Below are 25,906 nucleotides of genomic sequence, written 5' to 3' on the forward strand. Positions count from 1 at the left end.
CATTGGCAGGTGACAGCTATGTATGACTAATCTAGAAGAAAGAGGACAAGAGAGGAAGAGGGAGATTTTAATGTTTGATGTTCAAACAGCAAGAAGAATTTAAAAACCAAATGGCTGGGTGCCGGTTAGTCATGATTACAAACCAAGCTGTCAGAGCAGCAGTGATAGTGACAACATGACTAAGTAATCCACTATGGCTACAGATTCTGGTTCACGGAAATGCACCAACTGTCAATACTTTGTATGAAGCAGATTTCTTTGTTCAGCTCATCCCTGTTTACAGTACTTCTAAATCTAAACAAATGTTCATAGGATATTTTTTGTATTATTACTTAAGTGCTGACACCAACTCCAGCTGTCAATGGTTTTGTTACAATGCAGATGACTAAATTGTCACAGCATATTGCAAAAGATCTAGCTAGGAAGCTAAAATGTTGGATAATCTGTTTTGGTTGGAGAGTTTTCCCACACAGAAGCTTATGTACATGCTTCATGTCTTGTTGCCTATGTTCTTTCCATTGTATGTGGGTTCTTTGTCATGCGCATCAAGAATCATATTAATGTGCGGTCAACAACACAATTCCTCTCATCTCTGTGATGCATATGTGAGACAGGCAATGGAACCTGGAAACGTTATAAGCACAGAGGAGGTTGTTTCATTCATGGCTCAGGGGCAGACATGAAGATGTTAACATAATCAAGCCTTTTGTGGAGGCCTGAAACAAATTAGAGGCAAAACATTACAAAGTGCCACATGTTTATCTACTTTCTTAAACATTCTAAATCACTGCGTTTGAATAAAATCCATGGGTTGTTTCTCAATCAGGTCCAATTTGCTTTGGGCCTGTTTGGGTTTGCTTGCAGTGGATTGGGGTAAGACATGGAAAGATTCATTTGTAATTAGAATGGCCTACAAAGAGAGAGAGAGAGAGAGAGAGAGAGAGAGAGAGAGAGAGAGAGAGAGAGAGAGATAGAAGTGTGGCTTAGTGTCAGATGGCAGCTACATGACTAATCAAAATATTTCCCTGAGTCAGTCATTCCCTCAGAGACCACAATGGTGGAGCAGATTGAATCGATATGATAAGTGATCGTCACCACTTATCTCCAAATACCACACAAACTGTGAAAACCTGTAAAGTTTCAGCCAAATAAAAAGTCTTACAGTCCAACTACAAAGCTCATTGTTAGTGTCACATGATCAGTGAATGGATGTTGCTCCTAACAGAAAACCCTCAAGCACTTGTTTTGTTCTTTTCCCTTTTTTTGCCTGAAATTGCTTTAATCAAGAAAATGTGACACCAGCTCATCAAATGTGATTAATAACAAATGATGATGCATTCAGGAAACAGTTTCCGCAAAGCCAGTAATTGCTCCCTGATGTAGTCATTCCTGCAGCGCGCTGTGTGGAGCCGAGACCATCAGATTAGATTAGAGACCACGTTCCCCCTTATCTCCAAATACCAACTGACAGGAACACGGACCACCACCAAAGGATTCTCACCCAGTAAAAACTCTGGTTAATGGAAATGCACCCCTGTGTGAAAAGCATGCTGGATGTCACTTTAATCAACAAATAAGGTGAATGTGGCTTTATGTATAAAGGGACTTAAATAAATCTAAAAAATGTGTTAAAATGCTCTTTGACTGTGAAAAGAAAGACAGAAAACAGAAACAATGGGTGTAATGGTAATGAGTACAGAAGAAATATGCAATGAAAGGCCACACACACTCAAACCCCTGGTGACCCATTGTGAAATGTGGGTTTCAGAAGGAATTTCGTGAGAGCTGTTCGCCTGATCAAAGAAAAAAAATGACTGATGACAACATCGTCACCTTCCGCTCTCAGCCCTGCAATGATGGAGCGGGTTACACATCTCCTTGGTTTCACTGCGTCGGCTACGATTGTTGATAAATACACTATAATTGTGTGTTAGGTTTAAAGTTGTGAGAAGATTAAACGAATGAAAGAAGGCATCACTCGGTCTCTTGGAGCAGTGCTGATAAGAAGACGCGGATGTCGGTAGCAGAGAAAATAAACAGAAATACAGAGAACATGGCACCGTGAGTGGTTTTAACACCACAAGGGAAAAAACTGCATAGGAGCTGGAACTGTATAAACAGACTATAAATACTGTATGTACAAATATATAACTTAACAGCCTGCACAGAGCTGAGTTATGAGTTGTCTATGACTATCTATCCTTTTGTTGGCTGGCTGCCTGGCTGAGTGGGTGGCTGGCCAGCTTGACTGCTGTCTCTCTGTCTGTTTCACTGTCTGTTTGTCTGCTTGCTCACCTGTTTGGCTGTCTTATAGCGTGTGAGTACTTCTGACTGATGGGGGTATTGATTTGATCAGACAGAGTAGAGTTATTAAAAGGCTGTCCTTGCTGTGACCCTGAACTCAACCTGTCTGGCTGACAAACCATAATTGTGTCTGTCTGGAGACCGTGTTAAAGCTGCGGCACAAACTCCAAAAGACCTGTAACCTCTTAACAAATAGCCGCTGTTTGAGTTTTTCGTCAGATTGGTTTAAACATTCCACCCACAACAAAATTTCCACCCAGATATATCTTCCTGTGCATCTGAATGGTGTGATTCCTGCTGCGAATTTTGGTTTGGGTTTGAATTAAGTTTACACTGGTGTCAGTCATGTTTAGTCGCACCATTGATGTGAACAATGCAGACTCTGGTGCTTGGCAACATGAATATTATAGCTCAGTCTCATTAGGATGAGTGATTTTCACGGGACAGAAACAGCTGAATCCAGAAAAGGCCGAGCTGACAGGAAACTTCCTGCCTCAGGGTTTTAAGCCTCATACCATTAAGCTTCATATTATTGATGCCATATAAAACTCCTGGTCTTTAAAATGTTGACATGAAAAGAAAATTACTGATTGATTAAATCATTAAAGCCAAATTGTACATACATAAATCAATATATTGTATTTAAAAGTAGTGTTGTCTGATTATTACCTACACCAATGAGGTTATGTTTTCACCTCTGTCCCTTTTAATTGGTTGGTTTCTATGTAAGCTTGTATCCAAGTTTGTTCGTTTGATTGTAAGCAAGATTATACAAATATAACTAAACAGATTTCCATGAAACCTGGTGGAAAGGAAGCAGTATGGGTCAGGAAGGAACCCTCTACATTTTGGTATGGATCCAGATCAGGGGGCAGATCCCGGAATTTTTCTTCACAACCTCTGACATTGCGACATAGGGTATTCTTCATTATTTTCACAGTTTTCCTAAGGAATAATCTATGGATCTTGGCACATTAGAGGTCTGATATCCACAGTATAAGTGTGTGAAATCTGGTGCAGCTTGATTGAATTCAAGGGAACTACTGGGCCTTGGAGGAGGTATGCGCTCTACTGAGTGCCATTCTGGTTAAAAAATGTGGAGGTGAACTGTCTGCAGTGAATGTGGTAGAAGAGGGAATGTGAAAAATGTGAAGAAAATAACGTGTTTTCTCGATGAAAGGAAGTTTTTACCACTCAGGTTTTCCACTTTTTCAGACAACACGTTAGCCCTTAGTTCTAGAGCTGACAAAGACTTTAATTGGCCTCTGACACATCAGTCATCTGAATCTACTGTCATTTGACTGTGTGTATTTCACGTGTATCTCCACACATGCATCAACTTCCATGTGTATGACTGCAGTATGTCTGTATCGTACCTTGCCTCAGATGGTATGTGAATGTGTGTATGGTGTGTGTGTGTGTGTGTGTGTGTGTGTGTGTGTGTGTGTGTGTGTGTGTGTGTGTGTGTGTGTGTGTGCGTCCTCCACTTCTAACCTTGCGTGGGTTCTGTGTGATGTCGTCCAGACCAGTAGACAGCAGGTTATCTTTCATGGCCACGTACAGACGCCTCCCATCTTCGTCGGGCAGCAGGGAGTGCAGGTCTCCGGCCACTAGGGGCAGCATCAGCAGGCGGCCGTTCTGGATCAGCTCTGACAAAGGAGGAGAGGACAGGTGGCGCTGTGAGTTTGAGTTTTGTTAGCTCCATTGTTTTTCCCAAATGATGTAAATGAAATAAATCAACAATGCATTTTTTCATTCAACAACTAAACAAACAAATAATCAATTAGCTTAGCATACATACACAAATCAAACAGCTAGCCTGTCAACCTTGAAAGTTTGAAAATGTATACTGATTAATACTTAATTCTTATATAAAATGTGAAATGACAAATTTTGGTTGTCATGAAAGTTATGAAAATCAGGCAAGCTAGTGTCCAGACTTTATATAAAGATACACATTAAATAAGATTTTCTTAAAGATGGTTTCTGTCATTTTAGGTATTTTTGATCAAACTCAAGTGTTCAATTTTACAGTAAGTTTGGTTTTAATTAGTTTTTTTGATGCTAAAAAAAGTGGTGATAGTGCAAGGAAGTGGAGACGCATCTTTATATACTGTCAATGTTCCCAATGGTCTATTTGTTTTAAACACAGTCATGGGTATAACAATATATACCAAAAAATTAAAATTTGTTTTATCTATCAAACACGCACACACATACTGAAACGTGTCAGTTTTCTGTGTTCCAGCCTCATTTTTTCTTATCACACTGGATTCTTCGGTCAAACTAAACAATCTGCAACATATCTTTTGGTGAAAAACAAACACACCAACTGCCACTACATATCCAGACAGATTTTGTGATAACGATAACATGAACTGAAAGTATGGGTAACAAGCACCCACATTTCATGTTTAAACTGTTACTCTCTCGCACCACTTAAACTATGAAAAATATGGTGGGGGAGATTGGCCGATAGCTGAGCGAGGACATGAATCGCACGTCCGTCTGTCTTGTGTTAACTTTCATATTTGAACTGCCGAGCGTTCTTCAGCGGACTGGACTTGGCATCGGCTCACAAAGCTGGAAGCATAAACATATAGGCTCTGAAGCAGCATCAGGCATAACTTCATACACTGGCAGCTCCAAGTAGGTGAGAGGCAGAAAGAGCTTATGAAAACAGTTTGAACGTCAAAACCAAGTAAATTTGGCCCGTAGTGTTAGTAAACAGTGTGCTGGTGTTTAGAAACCAGGACACTCTAAACTGCTTTTATACCAAATATAATACCAAAGGGACGAGAAGCAGTGAAGTAAATTTTCCCGTGTGTATAAACCACACCCCAAGGACAAATGGTTTGCATGTGTGTACAGCTTCTAATTTACATAAATGATGCACAACGCTGCTTTAACACATAATATTGGTTTACTATAGCAAAGATTTAAAAAAGGTAAAAGATTTATCGTCTTCTTCTCTCGTCTAATTCTTATTAAAGGAAATAACTTGTATAGTTTTGTAAGGTACATATGGCAGCCACTCATGTGCAGCTTCCTCCTCCACCTCTCAGACACACAGGGTGTTTCTTCATGCAGTTGAATCTGAACTGACACAAAGACCATAATTGTATCACACAGAATATAATCTGCTTAATAAGCCTTACAGTATTAAGACGGTGCGATTTTCTAGCTTGGATGGTTTCTGTACAAATTGATCCCTCAGTTCATTCATTCATGCTGAAGTAAATAATCTTTTTTTTAAATTCACAAATAGTTTGTACAGACTGGGCTGCTGACAAATCAGTCTCCTAAAAACCTCAACGCAATCTGATAACGTTAAAACCTGTTGAGCTTCTTCTGGAAATATTTGTTTGACACTGTCTGTTTTGCTGTTTTGTTGCATTCTCAAGTTGGTTTTAAGCTGAAATGACAAAGAAATGCAGATCGGAGCTGTTGAAAACGCGGCACCGGGGTGAATTTCTTATTCATCTTCATTATTTGGCGCAGTTCTTTTCTGGCGCAGTTCTTTTCTGACGCTACGATTTAATTTCCTGCCATCTAAAATTGTTCAGTTTCCACTGAGTTTGAAAAGTGCCTGAAGTAAAAGATATAACAGTGTGAACACTGTTACATTGTCACTGGGCTCCAGAACGCGTTGGTTTCCAGTGCGTTGCTGATGTCAAACGTGACTCATCGGATGAAATAAAACAGAAAGGCAAACCCATCCTCTGGCAATGGGAGAGGAGTCACTCTCCTTTTTTAGCTGTATTAGAGTACCTCTGCTTCACATTTTTACCTCACAAAAATAAAAAAAGCTAATATCTGTCCAGTAACTTCTGCTACATCTCTGTGGCTGCCATTTATTCTATACATTTTCCCCCAACATTGTTCTGTGAAAAACATGTGGCTAACATCTAAAACTGCAGCAGACTGCAGCAGATGTGGGATCTAAAAAAAGTGCTGAATGCCTCTGAAAACCTTCAACACTCTGCTGTATCTGTTCTTTATATGTTACAGTATGCATCATGTTAGTTGGCATGTGGGTTTAATAGAAAGAAGGGGAAGGGAGTCACGAAGAGTTAAGAAAAGATGAGAAGACTTATAGAAGAATATGATGTGTGGAGGAGTGAACACCAAGCGGTTGAGAGGAGAAGAAAAAAAACACGTTGATAGACATGAGGGGAAGTGGGACACTGCTGAGATGCTGCCTTAGATTGATCCGGAAGACTGAGAAAGAAATGAGACGAAATCACGGAGAAAGAGCATGAAATGGTGACAGGCTGGATATAAAAAAGGATAGATGAAGAGCTGTATATCATCCGACTGGGGTGAAAGAAAGGTCATACCCACCCTGAGCATATCTCTAGCTCAAATGAACACTTGTTTGATCGAGACCATTCATGTACTGGTACAAAATAATCACAAAGAACCGCAGAGAATCAACTTTGCAAACTTCTCCTCTAACAAAACTACAGCGCTCTTTGTTCACATTGACAGTCTCATCTACAGAAACTACAGGAATCATCCCTACAATACAAAGTTTTGGATGAATGGATGATGTCTGACAGCTCCTGATGCTTTCTAATCAAACAGAGGCTTAAATAATGAAGTCTTCCACAAGCATGTTAAAACCAATACGGAAAAGTTATATGAAGTCATAATGGCTCTTAGATGCCGAATCCCCAAAAAATAGAAATATGATGCAGCCCGGAATCCATCTGTGGAAGTATTCTGGGCACGTCCAAGTAGGAGGAAACCCTAGAGCAGACCCGGAGCATACTGGAGGGATTACATATTCTGCCTGATCTGGAAAAACCTTGGCATCTCCCAGCATGAACTGTAAGATGTGGCTGGGTAGAGGTATATCTGAGCCACTTGTTTCATCCTGCACCTACCATGACCCAGTAGTGAATTAAAATGCATTACAGAATGTCAGTGATTGTGTAATGCCTTTTCAGTGTCGACATTGTGTCTCAGCACAGAATCTCACAACCTCTGTTGTTACATTCGGTACAGAAAACTGAAGATATCAGGTAAATACTCGGCTCTGCACTGTACCAGCTGTGTAATTATTATCTTTTGAAATGACCACGACCAGAAACAATAACCAAGAATCCTCAGTCTACGATAGTTCGTGACATTTTTGCTGCATGGAACTGTTTACGTATTATACTCAGACATGACAGGTGCTGCCTGCTCACACCATTTCAGCTCCACATAGTTGCACAAATATGAATATTCTCGCTCTAGTAACTTCATTCATGCATGTTGCAGCCTGAAGTTCATATTAAGCAGTTTCTTTGTGAGCAAAGACAAAGAGAGTGCAGAGAAGTTCATCATGGTTAAATACATTTACAGAAACCCAAACAACGTGTCTAACATATCTAACACGGCAGGATGACAGGTTTCCAAAACTCGGCCCAATTAACAAGCTCCATGCTGTGAGCCCATGTGACTTTTTACAGTTCTTGGCTGGTATGTAATCATGTGATTCAAAAAAAGACAATTTCCTCTGCTGAGGAGGTTATGCTTTTTCACTCCCGATCTGTTTGTTTTGTTTGTTTGCCAGCATGATTGCGTAAAAACTGCTTAATGGATTTCCATGAAACTTGGTTGAAGGATGAGACAAGGGCCAAAAATTAACCCATTATATTTTAGGATCACTTTTTAACTTTGTGAGAGAGCTTTTTTTTGTTTTTTTACATCTTACACCAATTTCACAGGAAATAATTCATGGATCTTGATGGGGAAAAAATCTGGCATGTTTAGGGAAGTGATATCTATCATTGTGTGCAATTTAGTGCAGCTTGACTTAATTTAAGGGACTACTGGGCCTTAGCTTAGGTATGCACTTAAACAAGTTGTTTGTCAGCAGGATTACATAAAAACTACAGAACAGATTTCAACAAAACTTGGTTGAAAGATTGTACACAGGCCGAGTAAAATGCTACTAAACTTTGGCATGGATCTAGACAAAATCTCTTTCTCTAACATTGCAAGATGTGGTGTTTGTTTTTTTTACATTTTCACTGATTACACAGGCTATAATTCATGGATCTTGATGAATTCAATCTGAAAGAACATATTCAGGGGATCTACAAATGTGTGTAATTTGGTGCAGCTTGATTGAATTTAAGGGGACTTTTGGGCCTTGGCCTTCTTTGTTGACTATGATCCTGTATTGCATCGCTGTTTTTTTAAACACATAACATCTCTATTTTTCACTGTGCATTTTCACTATCAACTAAATGAGAGAGCCTGCATATAAGAGACAGATAAAGTCAAAGATATAGGGAGGAGGAGATGACGGGGGAAGAGAAGCGTCAGGGAGACAATATGAGAAAAACGAAGTGACAACAAGATGAAAATGGTGTGATGGGAGATGACAGTCAACTAGATGAGAATGGGAAAAATGTCAAAACATGATAGGATGATAGACAGACGACGAGTGGAGGGGGAGGAGGAAAGAAGGAGGAGATCAAAAAGGAGGAAATCCTGATGGAAGAAATTAATAAATATTGATGGATGATGATAAGGATGAGCAGGAAGAAAAGGAATGAGGAAAGACAGGTGGGGATTGGGCAGGAAAGGTCGATGAGGGGGGAAGAGAAAGGGGCTGTAAAAATCATGTTACAGTGACAGGGCGGGGGGGGAGTGATGGGCACACTTGTGAATTGGGGAGGAAATGGAACCAACTGGAAGATGAAGGGGAAGAGTAGAGAGAGTGTGAGGGAAAATTGTAGCGTAATAACAGTGACAGATGATGGGCAGAAAGGTAGACTGAGACGGGGCTGAGGGGTGACAAAGGCAGATGAAACGAGTGGCGTGAGAGAGAGAGAGAGAGAGAGAGAGAGAGAGAGAGAGAGAGAGAGAGAGAGAAATATTTGATGACAGCCTGAAAAATGATGATTGGGTGGATGATGGGTGAGGGAGAGAGCAGGCAGGAAACAGAGTGATTGTGGTAGAAGAGAAGAGTAGGAAAAAATGACAGAGAGGAAGAGAAAAAAGAAGGTAGAGGTCGAGTCATGGAGGCAGCGACAAGAAAGTTGAGAAATTAGGTTGAAGAAGGGGAAGGAGGAGGAGGAGGAACCACAACATGCTGACAGTCAGGCGAAAACACAAGAAATGGATGAGCAGAAGGGAAATGAGCAGAGAGAGAGAGAGGGAGCTAGAAGTGACTCAATGGATGTGGAGAGGTAATATGAAACAGAGAAACAGTCACTGTAGGAGAGCAAAGCTCCACACTCTGATGGCAGATAGGAGAAACCTATACTTTAGCTCAGTGGGAAATCTCTGCATATTACCCGTTGGGTATATTCAGCAAACGGTCAGGGAGTAAAATTGTTTTGCGTCACACTGATCTTGGCTTCATTAATCTCAGTGGGTGCATCGGCGGCACAATGAATTCAACAGAATGGTGACTTCTCTGTTTGTTTTGTTCAAGGCTTTTATGATTTTGTTGCCCTCGGGTACAAATAATTTATGCAGAGTTTTCTTCCACAACAATTCTTGTGCAGCAGCGGTGCAAAGACGAACTGGGAGTTTTTTTTAAAAGACCTGGTAAATGCTACACCTCTGCTTTCAACTCAGACTCAGTAGTGGTGATAAAAGTGTTGGGAGTAAAGCTGTGTCTAAGGAGAGTCAATATTTCCAAATCTTCTATCTATCTTCCAAGAAAAATGTGTCTGTTTGTGTCTCACAAATCTCCAGAAACATTCATCTTATCGTCGTCACACTTCACATGTGTATTGTTAAGGGCCCAAAGAAGTGTGTTGACACGCAAAACATTCAATATTAACAAACTGTGAATAAATGACCAGCGTTATAAGGCAGTGAGGGCTGGGACTCATCAACTTTAGTGACGTTGTTGATCATTACAACAGCGTGTTCACAACAAAAGCAACAACAACTGATTGTCCAGTTCTGCATATGGAGTCGATCTTCATTGAACTTTGAATAAACATCTTTGTGCAGCAGCTGTAGTGGTGCAGCCTCAGGGTTCTGTGGACGGGTGACTTTTATAGTTAAGAAAACTGCAACCAGCATCACCAGGGATCAAACAAACGAGCAGGTTTGGAAAGGGCTGTATTAATAACAGAATAACAGTATTAATAACATAGTATTTTTAACAGAATAGTATTAGTATAACAGTATTAATAATGGATATGTTAATGAATGTTAATTATACACATGCTCTTCCTGCTATATGAAGAGGTTCCATGGTGGGTGTTTTCAAATTGAGTTGTTTTATGTCTTCCGTATAAACTGATATTTTTGCAGTGACTATTTTCCTCTCTCAGCTTTTGGTGTCAATTCATTGCTCATTCTAAAACACGCTGCTGAATCCAAAAAAAAACAACATTCCAAATTTAACGGGAACACAAGATAATATCCATCCACTTTGTTTGGCGAATAGCTATGTTCTAACATTTCTTAAATTCCAGGCATATCATGTACTCCACTTCTGGAACTACAACCTCTTGGCGGCCATTTAAAAGCAAGACGTTTCTGAGAGCCGCATTCTTTACAGGGAATCCAGCCCTGGTGGAATTCATGCCTGGCTTTGCTTGTTCAAGCATCCAGCTCTGCATCTGAATTACATTCAGACTGTGTGCCACAAGAGCGCTATGACCTTGCTTAATTCAATATAAAGTGAAAAGCTCAGCTTAATTGAATGTGAAACCACCTCTGCGCTGGAAACACCAGCGACATTCTGCATCTGTTAATATCACAAGATCCTATTGGGTCAGACAGGCTGAAATAAATCCTGCTCACATTCTCACTTTGGTTGCATTAAATCAGCATAATAGCTGGAGGCTGACACTCAGATGTGCGAGAGGGAACTGAAAGTGGTTTCTTCAACACACACAAATATACACAGAGATCAATTTGCAAAGATAGGAAGGTTGGTGAGTCAGCAACACATGTTCAATACTGAAGAAAATTTGGATTTAATATCAGTCTCTGTATTTGGTTACAACTCAGATTTTCTTTCTTTATCCTTCATACACACACATAATTGTGTGAGATTTTTGCATTTCCAATTTTGACCTTACAAAGATGACTGGCTCTCAAAATGAAAAAAAAAAACACAAAAAAATGTGTCCGCCATGCACAAACAAACACACACATGCACACATAACCCCTGACTCAGTCGTGAAACACCAGCTGCACCCACCCCACCCTTACTCTTGGGACAGTTTCCTTGGCAACAGCAACCATGCCGACATAATTTCTGAGGGTGTGTGTGTGTGTGGTGTGTCGAGGGGTGTCTCTTGGCTGTGCCTCCTTACCCTCACTCCCCATGTCTAACACACACACACACATACACAAACACACACACACACACACACACACACACACACACACACACACACACACACACACAGTTCAATTATTTGGCCCACACCTCCCATCAACACTTTGGCTAAAACACAGAGGGCAGTCTGCAATAATGGAGTGTTTTTCCAACACATCAAAGCAATTTATTTAATGGGAAGGCAAACACACACACACACACATCCGTGCACACCATTAACCACGTACATTTACAGATATTTCAGGGTAGAAAAACTGCCATCTGTGTGCCAGTAGCCTGTCTGTCAGTGCCAACATTCAACAGGGTGTTAACACACACACAAGCACACACGTCTGATGAGACTAAATGAAATCTTTGGTCATTATTAACCACAGTCATAAAGGGTCAACCCATTCCCTTCACACTCTACAATAACTTCTGAATCGTTAGTGAAGCCTTTAGTATGCGTCTGTGGTGGTTTGTGATAATTTCATCGACCCAGAGGCAATTTGTTCTCCAGCCCTGCAGTCTTTTTAGAAACTCTGAATTGAAATAGATTTTTTTAATAACTCTAAGCTCCCAATTGCATTCCAAATGCTGGATGAACAACCTGATAACAAAATAGTGAGTTGTCATGTGGCATGCAGAGGAGGACATAAAGCAAAGAGGAGCAGAAAAATATCAGATTATTTACTCTGGGGAGTTGGTCTAGTGGATGGACTACTGTTATATTCTGTGAAGAGGCTGGGTAATATATGTTATCTTCACTCTGCAATATTTCTTTAGGACTAATCATTTCATCCACAAATGATCCTGTAGTTTTTTTTTATTGAGTTTGACACAGACAATATAACAACTGCTATAAATATTCACTGATTTTCATGCTCCTGCCAGTATACATGATGCAACCATTACTTTTAAAAGTGGCTTTTTACAACATAGATTTTTCTTACTTCTAATAGAGTGTAGCGAAACTTAAACCACCAATTTTCTGTAGTGATAATGGTGGTATGGTGCTAAATTGTAGCTTTGCAGAGAAAAGTGTTCTGTTAAAAGCTAAAATCAATGTTTTTAATCATTTAGCATCATGTTCTTTTTGGAACAACTGTGATCTGCAAGCACAACTTATAACACACCTGTCTGCCTATTATATACAAAAGTCATCAGACTTCTACTCCGGTCCTTTGTGTTATGGTGTGCTGGCATGGCCTCTTAAATTCTGAATTCTGATTGTTGGAAAGTGAGCATAGGTGTTTGTTTTCCATTCAAAATTAATGAACCAGTATTACAGATATAATATGTGTTAATTCTTCATTAGAATTTCTAAAAACAACTTGACCAATGTTATATGTTTTGTTGCCTAGGGTACTTAGATTATCCAAGATATTTTCAACAATGTTCAAACCCAGAGAAATCCCCAATTTTATTCCAGGTAACGGGACTCTTTTTAATTGCACTCTATCTGGTTTTGCTCATTTTTGCTACAACTTCCAGGGCAAACGACATATGAGGAAGGAAAAACACACTGCTAGCCAGTTAGCCAGTTAGCCAGTTGATTGTTTTTTCCTTCCATTGTTTGGATCACTATTATTCAAGGATGTTTGCAGTGCTTTCTGTCACCAAAGCTCTCCCAGTAAAATGCAAATGCAAAGGGGAACCAAGTGTCCAAAGAGGACTATGGGAAAAGAAATAGTGGTGAAAACAACAACTTCCTACCCAAGCCGCTGCTGAAACTTCATCAGATTTTGTCTTTTGTTTTGGTTTGTGGTTATTGTTGAACCCCTTCATGTTAAGCTATGTTGCTAAACAATTTAAATTCTTGGGGCTCATTCAAAATATGTTCCAATATTTTTAGTTTAATTAGTATGACATTTTCTTGTCAAGTGGCCACTGAGAATTTTGATTGTTAAATCCCATTTCATTGTGATGAAAAGTGCCGCCATTTCGCACAGGCACAGTGAGAAAAAAAAGATGCAGAGTTTGGCAAATCGACTCGTGGCTGACATATCAGAAAATCATCTGACCATCTAATAGCAGATCAGGAGCATTGATGAAGCCTCGCTCTCCCCTGTTCACTCCACGACAAACACAATGAAGCTGAAATTCAGTCTGCAAAATTTGGCGTGCATCTCAGGAATCGGTTCAAGGTGAAATCATACAGCATCTGCCCAGCTTAAAGGAGAACGAATAAATGAATCGTACTTAATTGTAAAATTTGCATTATTGGTATTATTATATTATAACAGTTTGTTCTGCACTATGAAAGTAGCATGATCTGATCCTTCTCACACATACCAGTTACACACGCGCGCCTGCTGAGTGCAGCCATTCTTATCAACATCAAGTTGACAGCAGGGTCAACAAGGGTCATGACCTCTGATCTAAGCCAATTGGCCTTTGACTCCTGTCACTGGGAATCAAAGACGAAAAAGGTTAACACATAAAAGAACAGAGATGTTAAGAGATAATCCTACATTACATGCACGGACCCACACACACTGCCCCACACACAGAACATGTCTGTGTGTGAATGGTGTCTTTATATCACTGCAAGCGTCAACCTCGACAAGGGTGTTTTTGTTTATATACTGTTATATACACATTTGTGTGTGTGTGTGTGTGTGTGTGTGTGTGTGTGTGTGTATGTGTGTATGTGTATCTTAGTGGTGAGGTATTTTTATCCACGGTGAACATTACATTATATTGAAGGCTGCTGGTCATGGGAGCTCTGATGGACCTCGGAGTGATTAGAGCAAATGTGTGGCGTGTGATACAGCTAAGAACATTCCTGCATTGCACCACATACACACCTACTCTCTCTTACACACACACTCTCGCACACGTACACACACAAGTTGAAAACCAACAAAACAAAAAATTATTTGTCGTCCAAATAAAAAAAATATTATTTGTTTTGAGACAGTTTTAGCACAAAGTGTTGAATGTTAACTGATAAGAAATTAATAAACGAAGTAATGTTGACAAATGGTGTGAATCAGTTTCTTATTTACATATTATAATATTCACCAATGGTTGGTGAAGTTTTCTGTCTGTGCCTGTCTGGATCCCACCAAGTTGGTCTCAAAGTTCCCTTTCAGCAATATCTGAGCTGTCTGTTCTGCATGACAAGGTCTGAGCTGGGCTGTGACTCAGCTAAACATACACCGAACATCTTCTTTTCCATGCTGGCATCACCAGAACATATCAGAGGTGACCTGACAACCAGACCTGTAAGCGACTGTACAGGTAGCATGTTTTCAAATTTTATTAGCAAACATGCCAGGCTGGATTATTCCTCACTTTATGAACATTGTTAGGCTCTGGAGAGGAAAGTTTCCCAACTAAGCGTGGAAGTGTGTAACATATCTAAAAAATATATATATATGTATAAGAATAATTCTGTAAGTCTTGCAGGGGTTTGTGTTGCCACAGTGAAATCTGAATGACGCACAAGATAAAAAGGAAAATCAAAAGAATCAAGTCTCTCATCCAACTCATGGGAGTCCAACTTTGTTATTTTACAGTAGGTTTTCCTCGTTTTACATCCAGACCCACACAAGCTACACTTACTATTATCCAATTATTCTCTCATAGCCTACAGCACTGTCCATGTGAGTGGGTTTGTAAGCTACATGTGTGTCGTCTGTGTGTGTGTCTGTCTTTATCCATCTGTTCGTCTACTTGCTGAGCCCCAGGGAACCTAAGCTGTCTGGTGCGACATTCCCTGGGGGAGGACTTTGTTGGCTGCGCCATCAGAGGGGGGTGGCCCTGGCGGAGGCGAGGAAACCGGGGCACATTTCCTGTGGAAATGGGGTTATCACTTCACCAATTACTGGTGCAATTACAGCGGGAGGCCTGCAGAAGCCTGGGAACAAAGCCTGTAGGCACACAAATGGGCACTCATGTGAAGACATGCGCAAGTGTGTGCACACAGACAAAAGCGTTTCTAACACACATGTCGACATACATAGAGGAGTATGTTAAAATCTCATTGTCTCTCGATGCTACTCTCACCAAAATCAGACTATAGTGCTTCAATGATGACACACATTCACTATCAATATGTGTGCTTGAATGTATTTGTTCACGGTGCCTGAAATTTCTTCCAGTCACATTGTTGAACAATCATAATGTTTGAAATTCTTACATGCTTGTCTTTTTGTTGGAGTTACCTGAGGTGTCTCAGATGCACAATCATTGGTTTATGTCTATGGAACACAGTGCATGGTATAAAACCACAGCTTCTCATGCACAGTACTCTTTCATTCCCACTGTCTTAAGCTCAGCTCATCTATGTCACATCATGTAAATCACACAATATCCCTCACATAGTCTGTCTTACTGACTGTTATATGTATAAACCTGCCATTGGGCTCCTATTTCAGGCAGCATTCTCTTCCCCTTCCGTTTCCTGCCTGTTGCCGTTTTCAACCCACGACAATTTCAACAATTGTTGTTTTATTGTTTTGGTCATCCTTTCTTTGTGGGGAATTAGTCATCTTTATGACAGTGGTCACCTTTTCAAGTTCTAATGCTCCACTAAAACTAGCTACCCCCAACAATGTTTTCCAGGGGCACTGTTGCTGCAACCTGGGCTCTGCGCTGCTCTGTAATGATTGTGATTGGTTCAAGAAATACAAACAAGCTGGTGCAGCAGGACTATTCTCCGGTGCTGACAAAAGCGCTGTGAGTTGAACTCAAACCATGCTTTTTTCGTTGATCAACCTGGTTGGTCAACTGTATCCTCTGACTCTTTGGGAGGGTCTACTGTACTATAATTATGTGCATTACGTTGATATAAATTAATTAACACATCACTCAAGCTAATCTCTACTCATTGCATCTTCCTGTTCCACATGAACTCACATCTTCTCTCATATTCAAACATATGAGCCCACACACACACACATACCACAGCAAAATTATAGCCAAACACAGGGACACACTACGTCTGGACTGTGTCACCGACAGACCAGACCCACGTGAACAGCTTGACCTCCGACCTCAGTGTGTATGATTATTCATCATCATCAGAATGTTGATTGTGGCGCTGTGCTGCTACATACACACCTCATACTCACATTGTTTGCTTTTAATCTAATTTATTTTTCATCTTTATTTATCTGAGGGAAGGTTCATTGTTTTTTCTGCTTCACATTCACACAGTTACATATAGTCTCATCTGCTGCCCGACTGCGGAACAATGTTATTGATTAAAACCTTGTTCACAGCTACAAAGACTGAGACATTTTTGATGAGCAGTTACATCTAGTCACCGATTTTAATATTTGAAAACACTTTTTCACAATCTTGATGAGAAAAGAGAAAGAAAAGACCACTGGTGACTGTGAATCTTTATCGTAACAACACTCTCATATGATACAGTGTAAAAACTCACACCTCAAATGATTTTTTCCCCCCTGTAAGCATATAAAAAAATAATAATCCTGAGTCCATGAAAAATGTATCCACCACATTTTATTTATTCATTCATAGCGAACAAGTGTGAAACATAAGCTCTTTGGCAAAATGGCCAAACCCCCAAGTGATATCTGGTGATTTATTCATTTTTCCATCCTACATCCAAACACATTATGAAAATAAATCTGGCTGTAGAGCTTTAGATTTAGTTGAGTATGCAACACATCTGTCCGTCTTGCTGCTGAGGCCGAGACTTGAGGTTTATAACTCTGAAGAGGACTCAGTCCAAGATGAAACAATAACCCTTAGTGGCCTGGACTGGTGTCAGATTCTCAAGAAAATCACTTCTGTGTTTCCTACACAGACTGGTGGATCCCATGTGCAGCCAAAATCCTAAGCATGAATTTACCCACATAAGAGTTAAGTCAACACTTTTGAAGAGATTCTGTATGTCCACACCCATACGAGTAAAAATGCAGTCATTTTAAACCGTCTGTGGCTTCTACTTCTTGGCTCAGCCAAGTGTGTTTGACATACGGTGTGTTTCGTGGATTTGCTTTGGCAAATGAACAATAACTACTGTAAATCTATACATCTTAAGAACCATTCAAAAGAAGCTGTCCCTTTGAAGGTTATGGGTAGCTATGATGTCTGCAGAGAGTTCAGGTTTAAATTTACTATCAGCTGCGAGGGTCAAATTTATCACCCATCTCGGCTTTAAAGCCCGGCCAGACGATAAACCCCCTATCTGTCACATCCTCTCTATTTTCTGATAAGTCCTGGCTCTATTTAAACAGGAAAAGGAAGTCGGACTTCCAACCTTTTGTGGGACTTTGTCTCATCTTCCCATCACTGACAAAACAGGGAGAATCAAATTCTTGTGGTTTGCTCTTGTTTACGCAGCTCTGGGAATGTCAAATCACTAACACCAAGGACTAAAGATGAGATGTTTTGTGTCAGTGTGTATGTAGTACTAATCTGAGGTTCACTACATGATGATACTTAAAACTCAATAAAACAAATTCACTTTCTTCACAGTATAATTGGGGATTTTGTTGTATAGAGAATGGACATTTAGTGCCTTTTTGTTGAAAATAAAAAACTTGCCTGTGAGTAAGTTACGGGCTCCCTGACAGATGCAAAGGGAGGGCTTCACTAACAGAGATCCCAGCTTGGGAACTTGGGACTTCAAATGTTACCTCTCTTCTTTTTCTGTCTTTGTTTTGTTGCCGACACAGAAATACCATGAAAATAATACTGTGCTCGTTGGTTGAAAAGCCACTTCACCATCTTATTTTGCCATGTTGCTATCTGGTCTTTGGAATGTAAATACTGTATATCTGTAATAACTTCAGGATAACCATAACTCCTGCAACAATCTTTGTGGAAGAAGTAGTGACAGATGGATATCTATTTTGGGAATAAACCTCTCAGTATCAGCTACATCTCTACACACCCTCATATTACGCGTCTCCAGTTTGTCCTAATCTACAGCTAATGAGGTAAACTATTGGAGAGAGTTTTAGCACTCCTGACCCATCAGCTTCTGGCTTCAGTCAAGGGTGCCTTTGTGGATTTAATTCCCACATGGAGCTAAAGTGAAAGGAATGCTGTGAGAAATATACTTCCGAAACAAACATGGACATCAACATCCAAGGTTACGACAAGGTAGAGGTTACAGGGCTACTTTTTCCTATCATTATGACAATATCATTATATCATATGAATGACACATGCAATGACAATAAGGTTGGATGTAATCTAATTGATTTATTAACTTTAATGTACTTTTCTGGTTTCATTTTTGATTTTCTATGTAAGCTACTGTTCACAGTGAACAGTACACTAAAGTTAAATCCCTTGCTTGAGCTAAAGTAATTGGAGTAAAAACCTTTCTGTCATCTCTTGAATGTTTTGTAGAAATGCAGAGAAACATTAAAGCCCAACATGAACTCCAAATTGGGTACGGACATTTTTTACACGTCTTTCACATATGAAGAACGCAGGAGGAGATTGTCAGAGTCAGACGGGTTCATAACAACAGGAAAATGTCTGGAACATCCAGACGAGGGGTTGTGTCTGGGTAGCACATGCATGAGTCAGGACATGACGTCTAAATTCCCCTGCGGAAAGCAAATGTTTTTGTTTATAGCACATTGACACTGGCATTGGCCCTTTTTAATCTTGAGATGTTTACATTCTTTTGTTAGTTTTTTTCACTTTTGCATCTGTCACGTGTTAGAAACGTCATCAACACGCCCACTCTCTCGCTGTGAATTTTCATTTTCCTGCTGAATTCTCACATGGGTTCACTCTGACATTTTACGGACATTTTACTGGCAGCTGGCCGGAAAAGGTCTGAAAAATTTCTGGAGCAACTGGCTCAAACATTTGTGTTTTTACAGCCCCACCCGAAAATTTCAAGAACATGTCTGGACTTCAGTTGAGTTCAGTCTAAAAGCATCTTAAGAGGCAAAGAGAAGAGGTGAGAAACACCGCTCAACTCAGCCCTGGATTATTGACAGCAGGGCAGATTGGAGCAAATTAATACTTAAGGGACACAAAAGAAATATGAAGCTTGTGGGATTTTTTTATGCTCAATTAATGGCTTCGGCTAAAGATAGCCCCTGATATTAACAGCAGAGACCTCTCAAGGGTAAATTTACAGTATGTCCACTGTTGTTAGGTGTTGTTGTTACCAAAGCAAGGGAGTAATGACACTCCTTCTACTGTCTGTCAGAGAGATGAGAAAAGCCTCAAGCACAAATCCACATTAATCAGGGCCCAGCCCGGGGCAGACACATTTAGGGACATGCACAGAGCTCCACTAAGTCCGCTCACAGTGATCATTTTGGGTCTTTTCAAACATGTTTGGGATGTAAGGATGTTATATTTTACAGATTTACTGGCTCTGTCAGTACCTTACTGCTCCTCTCTGTGTATCTATCATGTGCACTGCCAACCGAATTGAGCCAAAATGAGTGAGCCCCACCATCTCCTATGGCTCTACCTACATCGACTAAGTTTACAAATTCTGTTGATTTTACCCAGTCTTACATGTGTCCGATCACACTGTCTGTGTGTGTGTGTAAGTGTGTCTGGCAGTCTGCGTGTCAGAGAGAGAGAGAGAGAGAGAGAGAGAGCAGTGAGCAGGGAGTCAGGGAGTCAGGGAGTGAGTGTGTGTGTGTGCGCGCTTTTACCTTTCCTCAAGTTCCGTTACTATCATACAGAAGCTACGCAATTCTTTTATACTAATCAACAGCTTACAGTGATGAATTTGGCCCAGGACAAACCTGATCACTATATGTTTCCACTGTACTAGAATTTTGTTGGGAGGCGGAGGCGGCACGCAATTTGACGGAGGAGGCCGCCTTGCAATTCTCTCTGCAGGAAAAACCCTGCTAACCTAAGTTAAAGCTTAACTTTATATTTTGCCAATTTTGAATGTAAGTAGCCCGCACAATCAGGTCCAGAGAAGACGGTTGTCTTACTTGAGTTTTTTCAGAAGTTTTGGTGTTTAACTTCAGCAGTCGCAAACAATGGTAGTGTCACCGTTTGGGGACTGGTGCAGTTAATATTAATAAGACAGATTATCTCGATTCTGTACCAGATAACCATCTCAGTGAAATCCACATCTCAGCAACATCCCCAGCCCAGAGCCTGGAAAGCACTGGCCTAGATAGAAACAGATCTGAAAGAATAAATGAATAATGGCTCTGGATAAATATGGCTCTGGAGGATTTTATACTTTATTAGTACAGAGGGGGAAAGGAAAGGTGAGGCCACAGAACAAGGAGGATACCACAAACACCAAAAACCTTTTATATAAATTAACTGCAGACAGCCTATATTTTAGTCTGGTACAGGATTTAGACAAGGAAAAAATGACAAGCTCTTTAAATCAGTCCATCTGAAATACTGCATAATTACAAAGTATAAAGTACAGCGACAAAATGCTGTGTTCCTGAGATGCTGAAAAGATTAAAATTCTAGTTTCTGCAAAGAAACAACAATGAAGAAATGGCCTCAAATCAGATTTTTTTAAGTCTAAAACATATTTTTTTACTTTTAGAAACAAACCTAAATGCATGTGCAAATGCAACAGAAGAATCTATAATTATAAACGACAAAATGACAGTGTGACCATTGCTTACTTCCTAGTTTAATTTGTTTAATTTAGAAATACTTGTCTTTCCTGTTTCTCTAAATTGGATTTTTAAAATACACTTAATTGTGCCTGAAATGACCCCGTCCACTTACTCACTACCTACTAATGAGTACTAAATTTAGTCAGGATGCGGAAGGAAATTGAGATTTCATCATTTTGTGTTGACATATACAGCTGTACAGGAACTACTGTTATTTTTGCATCTATAAATAATTGTTGGAGCATTTTGTTGACTACTAACCCTAACCCCTAACCCTAACCCTAACCCTAGCGGATACATTCACATACTCAGAGTTCTTACATAAAAAAATAATAATACAGCAAATAGGTAGATTCAAGCACAATGTTAAGACACATTTCACTGTTTGATTTCCTTTTTTTTGTGGCTGGAACAAAAGGTTTAGTTCTATCTCACTAGAAGCCATAAAAGGGGAAATTATTCTAAAAACAGTTCATTCAAATGAAATCCAAAATGAGCTGAGAAGTGAATGGGAAAGAAACAGACCATTCACACACATAGATTTAAAAAGCTTGGACAGTGACAGCCACTATTCATTGTGGATATTCATTGCTTTGCAGCCCTGCGCCCCCGGCTGAGTTTAAAGATTCAAAAAACAGTGCACTACAAAAGGGGACAGTTGACAAAGTTGAGTCCAACTTTATACAAAGATCCTCAAATGTGGTTCAAGCGAGAGCCAGGCAAGAGTCAAATACAATCGTCTTGATTCCAAAGGAAAAAGTAGCAGCTGTTTACTACCATACTCAGCTACGTGAAGGAACTTAAAACACATAATACAGAATACGACATAGTATATACATAATATGGAACCAGCAGATGTATGCAAATTACTCACACAGCCCCCAAAGGACTCATTTACATGACAATTTGGGCATTTGTCCAGAAGAATGCAGCAGGGTGAGTTTAAATGACAACATTTAATACATCACAAGCAACAAGCAGTGTAATGATCAAAGGTCAAAGCCCACATCCACTCGTGCCAAAAAAATCATGTGATTGGATTCAGTCTCCAGTGACTGATAAACACTAAATGTGTATGTGCAGAGCAAATCACTAATGCTGTAAAACATGACTCAACATCCTCAAGTTGTGAAAATACTTTTCACACTGATTCACAATAATAAAACATCCAAATCTCTTCTGAGGCTTTTATGGATCTTTATTCTGTGATTATGAATCTTTACATACTCGTTTGAAAGCAGAGGCTAATTAACCTTTGGAAGCCGTTTAGGGGTTTAGTGTGTTTGTTGTTTTTGAAAGTTTGAAAACAATAATTGCCTGTCTGTGTGTTTACAAAACTCTATAAAAGACTCTCTGTGTGTGTGTGTGTGTGTGTGTGTGTTTGTTTGTGTGAGCGTGTGGTACAGAGATGATATCTCAAACTGCCATCTATCATCAAGAAAATCACTCTACTATTCACTGAATTGCTGAGATAATAGACGCAATTCACTCTTTGTGTGTGTGTGTGTGTGTGTGTGTGTGTGTGTGTGTGTGTGTGTGTGTGTGTGTGTGTGTGTGTGTGTGTGTGTGTGTCTGTGTTAGCCCACTGCTGCACCTGGGTGACATGAAGTTTGTAACTGGGATAATTTAGTCATTGAGAAAGAGATAAGAGTTAGGAGGTAATCAGACATGTATTTAAGTATTTAAAGCTGTCTGATCAGTAGGTCTGATTAAACCTCACCGGTCACAACAAATCTCTGAGACAATGTAAGGGCCCCTCTTAACAGCTCAAACTGTCTATGTACTGGCAGGTGCTTGATTTCAGCAACATATACAACTGTATGATAATGATACCAGAATGTGCTTGTGTGCTAATTTGAGCTCACTGTTTTTGTCCATTTTTTTCTACTGACATGGATACATACATTTAAACTATGATAGGCAATTCAACTTCGATGTACTCAGATATTTAATGTAGCAAACGTGGGCAAGAACATATTGACATATCTTTCTAAAAAAGAAGCAAAGCCTTAGACATCTGAATTTTTGTTGCACGCTACAGTAAATATGATCCTAACTTACAGTAAAGACAAAATGTAGCAGTGACCGTTTCAATAATGTTAAGGAAAGTGCGAGACACTTATATGTCAGCAATATTTTCTGTTTATAGTCTGTTAAATTAGAAATTTGTCAAAAAATATGAACATCATTAAAAAGAGAAGACATGAAATATTAAGAAAATAGTCATTTGAGCCAAAACAGGGAAAGAAGATACTGGCAGTGTTATTGCACAAATCGCAACACATTGAATTATTAATTACAATTCAGAATGTCGTTCATTATTTTGCTTATATTGGCACAGCTTAAGCGTGCTGGGCCCATAAACTGGAGGTTGATAGATCGAAACTATCCTCTGCTAACAACTTTTTTGCCAGAATGTGATTGAAGCAGTTTTATGATTGCGTAGGCGTGGTCACATGGTACCTCTCACCCCTCCTCGTTAGTATAGTGGACAGTATCTCCGCCTGTCACGCGGAAGACCGGGGTTCGATTCCCCGACGGGGAGAATAAGTCTTTAACCTATTTAATCAATATTAGCTAATGTCATGACCTAATACCAGGTATTGTTGAGCTCTGAGGTTGTGGCTCCGCTGGCAGTCGTCAAATGCCACAATCAGTTTTCCGTAGTGTAGTGGTTATCACGTTTAACACGCGAAAGGTCCCGGTTCGAGACCGGGCGGAAACAGAGGTTTTCTCCTGATGCGTAACAGAGGTTAAGTCCCAAACAGGATGATTACAAGCAGAGTGGCGCAGCGGAAGTGCTGGGCCCATAACCCAGAGGTCGATAGATAGAAACTATCCTCTCCTAACAATATTTTAGCCAGGATGTGATTGTCAGTAAATATTTCACAAAGAGGGACTACAGCTGTTTAACACAGCACCTCCTGACTTTGGTAAATAAGGCCCTGTACTCCTAAACCAGGGATTATGGGTTCAACTCCCATACAGGGTGATTAACAGCAGAGTGGCGCAGCGGAAGCGTGCTGGGCCCATAACCCAGAGGTCGATAGATCGAAACTATCCTCTGCTAACAATGTTTTTGCCAGGATGTGATTGAAGCAGTTTTATGATGGCGTGGTCACATGGTACCTCTCACCTCCTCATTACTATAGTGGACAGTATCTCCGCCTGTCACGCGGAAGACCGGGCTTCAATTCCGGACGGGAGAATAAGTCTTTAACCTATTTAATCAATATTAGCTAATGTCACACCATCCAATCATGACCTAATACCAGGTATTGTTGAGCTCAGAGGTTGTGGCTCCGCTGGCAGTCGTCAAATGCCACAATCAGTTTCCCGTAGTGGAGGTTAATCAGGTCACTCTCACACGCGAAGGTCCCGGTTCGAAACCGGGCGGAAACATTATTCTTTGTTTTCATTTGCTTGACAAGTGACGTCACCATTAGCTCGTTCAAGTACCATACAGGGTGGTTAACAGCAGAGTGGCAGAGGGTGGAAGCGTGCTGGGCCCATAACCCAGAGGTCGATAGATCGAAACTATCCTCTGCTAACAAATTTTTGCCAGGATGTGATTGTCAGTAAATATTTCACAAAGAGGACTACAGCTGTTTAATACAGTTGGTAGATAGGCACTGTCCTGCTTGTGTTTCTTAAAATTGTTCATTTCCAATCCAAAACTGTTCTTTTCTTTCTAACTGATTAAGGGAGGTTTCTGTTATTTAACCTCTGTGGGTCAGCCACCTACACTTCAGTCCTAAATCTTTTCCCAGACAAGTCAATACCCAACCACACCCCAAATCCTGTGACCCTAATGATTCACACAATATCAGGTTGGGTCTGTGACTAGTAGGTAACAATAGCATTCAACCTCAACCCGGAGACCCCAATGACCCACGAGCTGGTGGAGGTTTCAACGACCTATCTGTTCAACCCAACGACTGTCAACACAAAGACCTAAAGAGGTTAAATACCTGAAAGCTTCCAGGTAGAAGTGAACAAGCCTTTTGGATGAGAGGCAAAATGTCTACAAGAAACACAAGCAAACCAAGTTGCCTATGCACATGTCACTCTATAGCGCCATGTTTTCGAGCGAAATCAGGTGGAAAACACATCCAAATGGGCCCCAGTGGCCTAATGGATAAGGCACTGGCCTCCTAAGCCAGGGATTGTGGGTTCAAGTCCCATCTGGGGTGATTAACAGCAGAGTGGCGCAGCGGAAGCGTGCTGGGCCCATAACCCAGAGGTCGATAGATCGAAACTATCCTCTGCTAACAACTTTTTTGCCAGGATGTGATTGAAGCAGTTTTATGATTGCGTAGGCGTGGTCACATGGTACCTCTCACCTCTCCTCATTACCATAGTGGACAGTATCTCCGCCTGTCACGCGGAAGACCTGGCTTCAATTCCCGACGGGGAGAATAAGTCTTTAACCTATTTAATCAATATTAGCTAATGTCCACCATCCAATCATGACCTAATACCAGGTATTGTTGAGCTCTGAGGTTGTGGCTCCGCTGGCAGTCGTCAAATGCCACAATCAGTTTCCGTAGTGTAGTGGTTATCACGCGTCCTAACACGCAAAGGGTCCCGGTTCGAGACCGGGCGGAAACAGAGGTTTTTCTCCTGGAGCGTAACAGAGGGTTCAAGTCCCAAACAGGATGGTTACAAGCAGAGTGGCGCAGCGGAAGCGTGCTGGGCCCATAACCCAGAGGTCGATAGATAGAAACTATCCTCTCCTAAC

General features: G+C 40.5%; 1 protein-coding gene and 4 non-coding genes across 6 annotated transcripts in view; 4 read left to right on the forward strand and 1 right to left on the reverse strand.

The window, feature by feature from the left end:
• sema3h (sema domain, immunoglobulin domain (Ig), short basic domain, secreted, (semaphorin) 3H) overlaps positions 1 to 25,906 on the reverse strand; it is a 111,434-nt gene that overhangs the window by 36,690 nt on the left and 48,838 nt on the right. For both annotated transcript variants that reach the window (XM_035159213.2, XM_035159212.2), the window contains exon 2: positions 3,799 to 3,953. In XM_035159213.2, coding sequence (XP_035015104.1) covers positions 3,799 to 3,953 — 155 coding nt within the window. The remainder of the gene's footprint in view (positions 1 to 3,798; positions 3,954 to 25,906) is intronic.
• On the forward strand, positions 23,639 to 23,710 carry trnad-guc. The gene has a single exon. It is a non-coding gene; the product is annotated as a tRNA-Asp (tRNA).
• trnam-cau lies at positions 24,164 to 24,235 on the forward strand. The gene has a single exon. It is a non-coding gene; the product is annotated as a tRNA-Met (tRNA).
• Positions 25,286 to 25,358, forward strand: trnar-ccu. Its single transcript has one exon. It is a non-coding gene; the product is annotated as a tRNA-Arg (tRNA).
• trnam-cau lies at positions 25,365 to 25,436 on the forward strand. Its single transcript has one exon. It is a non-coding gene; the product is annotated as a tRNA-Met (tRNA).

This window comes from Hippoglossus stenolepis, chromosome 6, assembly GCF_022539355.2.
Source record: "Hippoglossus stenolepis isolate QCI-W04-F060 chromosome 6, HSTE1.2, whole genome shotgun sequence".
NCBI classification, from domain to species: domain Eukaryota; kingdom Metazoa; phylum Chordata; class Actinopteri; order Pleuronectiformes; family Pleuronectidae; genus Hippoglossus; species Hippoglossus stenolepis.